The sequence below is a fragment of the Salarias fasciatus genome, chromosome 3 (genome assembly GCF_902148845.1).
Source record: "Salarias fasciatus chromosome 3, fSalaFa1.1, whole genome shotgun sequence".
NCBI lineage: Eukaryota > Metazoa > Chordata > Actinopteri > Blenniiformes > Blenniidae > Salarias > Salarias fasciatus.
In genome coordinates, this window is record NC_043747.1 from 27148947 (window position 1) to 27153385 (window position 4439).

The window sequence follows — 4439 nt, forward strand, 5'->3', positions numbered from 1 at the left end:
CCGGACTCCTCATCTCCTTCAGTTCCTCACTGACAGTGAGACGTTGACGAAAAGCAATCTTCCAAAATAAAACATTTCACCCTCATACACACTGCTCCAGTGGAACTGAACAAAACCCTGATATTTAAAAAAATAAAGTTATCACGAAAATGTATTTTATGCCACATCAAGCAGCTGTCTAAATACTAAGAGTACTGACTGGAATGGATGCTTTAAACAAATCAATTAACATAAATACATAAAGACAAGAAAAAACAAATAAATTTGACTAAAAGTAATAGCCTACAAGATTTTAAAAAAACATTAAAATAAATTAAAAAAAAAACAAAGAAAACAGCTAATGAGTAAAGAAAAAATACAAGCTTAAGTCAGTTGAAAACTGATGCTGTTGATTGAGCATCACATGTGTTGGGTAAATAAAACGAGAGCCCTCTAGTGTCCAGGTGGTGGTACTGCAGGAACAAGACCAGGTGGAGTGGACAACAGGAGGGATGATGAAAAAAAACAACAACCCAGTTAAGTGAGCTTCAATGACTTTAATAGCAGATAAATTATTCAAATAATGATTTGGCAGAAAAATATAATACAATAATAAAAAATATAATTTTGCTACTCTCCATTTGATCTCCTGGACGTCGTCAAATCATCGTGTTTTTTGCGTCGCGTTTAGCTGGAAAAGAAAAAAACAGCATGTTTCTGGATGCAGCCTCACCACGGTTAGTAATGTTTGTGCAGTTGAAGCCCAGTTTACATGAAAACACAAAACTTTCAGAGCGTTTTGGGTGTCTGTTTATACAACAACGGTGCTTGGAGCAACTGAAAATGCTACTTTTTGAGAACAGATCCCGAGGAGGGAAAACGCTGCCACTGCTCATGCGGACCACGGCCGCAGTGAACGGCTGTTCGGGACGTGCTCTCTGATGGACATCAGGGTACAGTCGTATGTACTTAAAGGCATCATGAACACAGATGGGAGTGATTGATCTTCAAAACGTTACCGTGTAAATAACAAATTTTTCAAAAAAGAAAACGCAATCAGACTCACCTCGGTACCACCTGCAGTAGGTGTAGACGGACACAACCAGCAGGGTGTTGTAGAAAAGGAACAGCAGGACTCCACAAACCACCCTGATCCACGGAACGAGAGGCGTCGTCTCCACCACGGCCGTCCCAGCTCGTTCTGTCAGAACCCAACCGAACAACCTCAGTCTGGACATTTCCTGGGTCTGGACTGCTAGCTTTAGCATTAGCATATATCTCCTCACTGAACCACTCTGTTGCAACCAGCATCCAGACTATGGAGCATCTTCCTCCCACTAACATTCAGATTACAGAGCATCTCTGGACGTCTGGACTTCTTACCTGTCACTGCCAGCCAGCTCTCTGCTGACTCTCCTTTGGTGGGGTGTTTGCACTTGTAGAAGCCCTGCTGGGCGGTGGACACCCCCGTAAGGGTCAGCGTTCCCCTGCCGTCCGTCCCTTTGAACACACCGTCCTTGAAGAAGCTGGCGTTAAACATGGACGTGGACTGACGATCTTCTTCTTCTTTGTAGGAGCAGCGGAGGGTTACGTTGCCTCCCTCCATCACGCCATGTGCAGGACTCTCCAGGATGACGCTTCGATCTGAGGCACAGACACAACCAGCCTGTACTGACCTCACATGCGGCGAAAAGCGAGAAGCACGAGGCGGCCGGGCGTCGCCTTACCAGCCACGGTGAGGTTGACCCTGCTGCTGCAGCCGCCCTGTTCGGACTCACACCAGTACACTCCGGTGTGAGACGGATAGGTGAACCGGATGGTGCAGGACGAGTTTCCCGGGACGGACCAGCCGTTCCCGCAGGCCTGGTCGACGTGTTTCCGGGTGGTTCTCTTCACCGTCCAGCCGCTGGAGGTGGAGGAACAGTTCAGAACGACGCGGTCGTACCGGAAGAACTGAGATCTGTCGGGGCTGACGCTCAGCGTGGCTACGAGACAAGGAGACAAACAGGAAATGACGGATCTCTGCTCTGTCAGGCAGCGGTTCCAAACATCAGGTTCTGGATTTAAGTTGAGGAGGATCACATGAATGCAGAAGACATCTCTACCCTGAGGAAATCAAAATCCGATTAGTACACCAAAGAAAACTTTTTAGAAACTACAACTGACCTTAGAAACCACCCGGTGCTCTCAGAGGAAACATTGTTTGACTTCCTGGAGTTTCTCAGGATGAAATCTGGCTCCACTGAAGAGTCTGGAGATGAACTATCCCAATGTTCTCAGTGCTGTTTACCAAACTACAGTGTTTAGAGTCTTTGAAAAGGCAACTTTTTTTGCTTCATGATTGTGGAAATTGGCTTAAAAGCAACTTTTCGAAAATGTTTCTTCTGCACATGCTCAGTAGAAAAGAACAGTGTTTTATTCCAGAGTGTCAGGACTCCCGTCTATATCCTGGTCCTGGTCCTGGTCCTGGTCCTGGTCCTGGTCCTGGTCCTGGTCCTGGTCCCGGTCCATACTCTCCTGGACTTGGTGGTTTTAGACCGTCACCATAGTAACAACCCAACTTGGTCGTCTGTCCATGTGAATGTCAGCGGCCCGCCACTCTTGGTTTCACTATTCTTTTCCAATAATTTCAGACAATTTCAGCATTTTCTTATAGAATAGAGCAGAATAGAAAAATCCTTCATTCCTCTCAGAGGGAAACGGCTTTCAGCATTACTCCACACAGAATAAAGTCAAAGAGAGTTGAGAATCAAATGAGACAGGACAAAAGTTTAATAAGCTTTTCTAAACATCAGTCCAGACTTATCAGTGACGAATATCAGCAGAGGAAGGATGAAACGAACCAAAACACATCAAACACTGTTTACATGAAGAGGAAGCAAAGAGTCTTCTGGTCACAGGAAGGAAGGATATTTGAAACATCTGATCGTGTTTGAGCACCCCCCCCCCAATTCAACTTCTTCTTTTAAAGCAGTTTTTTTTTTAACCCCAATGATAAAAGAAATTTTGACAATGAATCTAATGTGTACATATGATAAGATTAAATGTTCATTTTGTCATAATTTGTGTGAAAGCTTTATGGCTTAATATCAACTCTCTGGTCTGAGTTTGGAAGAAACCTGAAGGGACGTAAAGGAAACTGAAGAAATGTAAAGAAACAGAGGACCCTGAAGGAACCTGAAGGAACCGTCTCAATGGCCTGATAAATGGTTGAAGAAGTAGAAATGTCTCACCGAGCAGGACGCAGAGCGACGGGACCTCCATCCTGAGACGACGTTTTCTCGTTAACAACTCAAACAACAGGTCTGAAAACGACCTGATCAAAGCACCAACTGCATTTACGGTTTTTCGGTCGATTTCATAGAACAGGATGTAAAACCATGAACCACATCATAGGAAATGGAAGTATCAAAGTAAGAAGTATCAAAAACACACAGACAGGCAGAGAGAGAGAGAGAGAGAGAGAGAGAGAGAGAGAGAGAGAGAGAGAGAGAGAGAGAGAGAGAGAGAGAGAGAGAGAGAGAGGGAGACTTTATAAGCAGCACTTTATTGTTCAGTTGCCAAATTTACAAGATTGAAGCTTTCTTCAAGATGAAAGTCTTCTGTCATGCATAAAAGATTCATCTAAGGTAAAATAGTTCCCCTCTGGTTTGTGCAACATTTCATATGTTTTTGGTGTCCTCTAGTGGACAAACGTGGTCTTCAAAGCTGGTGTGTACTTTCATTTTGAAAAAAGCTTTGTCTTACGGAAGTGGCTGTTCAGCAGCACAGGAAGCAGACGATGGCAGCGCAGCTTGAGCTGAGATCACAATGTCTGTATATGTTGAGGTTGCATCGCCAGTACATATTTTACTTACATTTAAATAGATTTTTTTTTTTTTTTTTTTAATCTTTGCAATGTTCTCCAGCGGCCAAGGATAAGTTAAGCAACTTGACTCTGTAATAAGTTAACTGCCTGAAATGCAGAGTCTGAAAGATAATCTCTTGGCTGTTGTTGCGGCTGCTCCTTTCCAAGCCTTGTAGCCCCCCCAGAGTGTGAGGTCGGGTCCTGGGGTCGTAGATTTGAGACGCGCAAATTGTTTGACTGGAGCAAAAATACGCTCTGATCCAGAGATCAGTTTGGCGCATTTATTGCGGGGCAAACAGCCAGAGCTACCAGGAGCGAAGCAGCAGGATGATGATGACATGGAAACACCAGAAGTTGAACTGCTAAGAAGGATGTGGAAAAAAAAAGTGCGGTCAACAAAAAATACTGCTACTCCCCGACCCTGACTCTCCCTCTGCACCACAGGTGAGCGCGCACCTGTACGCACAACCATCCACACGTGCACACACCCACTCCAAGGGAAACCCCGCCTCCGCAACACACACACACACACACACTGAAACAAACAGTGCACCTACACCTCATTCTGTCTCCCACAACTGTTTTCTGCAGTGTTTTTACATGTTAGTGTCGC

At 44.8% G+C, this 4439-nt stretch overlaps 1 protein-coding gene across 1 annotated transcript; it reads right to left on the bottom strand.

The window, feature by feature from the left end:
* Positions 1-527: 527 nt before the first annotated feature.
* Positions 528-3363, bottom strand: LOC115381695 (uncharacterized). The gene is made up of 5 exons (XM_030083259.1): positions 3213-3363; positions 1707-1964; positions 1363-1623; positions 1046-1180; positions 528-670 (listed from the first exon to the last, which is right to left on the bottom strand). Exons 1-5 carry the CDS (start codon positions 3241-3243, stop codon positions 639-641), a joined length of 717 nt encoding a protein of 238 aa, XP_029939119.1. The 5' UTR covers positions 3244-3363; the 3' UTR covers positions 528-638.
* Between the last annotated feature and the right edge of the window lie 1076 nt (positions 3364-4439).

Coding starts and splice junctions, on each gene's coding strand:
- LOC115381695 (XM_030083259.1), bottom strand. CDS start 3,243: ATGGAGGTCCCGTCGCTCTGCGTCCTGCTCG. Junction 1,624..1,706: donor GGTCAACCTCACCGTGGCTG/GTAAGGCGACGC, acceptor TCTGTGCCTCAG/ATCGAAGCGTCATCCTGGAG. Junction 671..1,045: donor CTACTGCAGGTGGTACCGAG/GTGAGTCTGATT, acceptor TTTCTTTTCCAG/CTAAACGCGACGCAAAAAAC.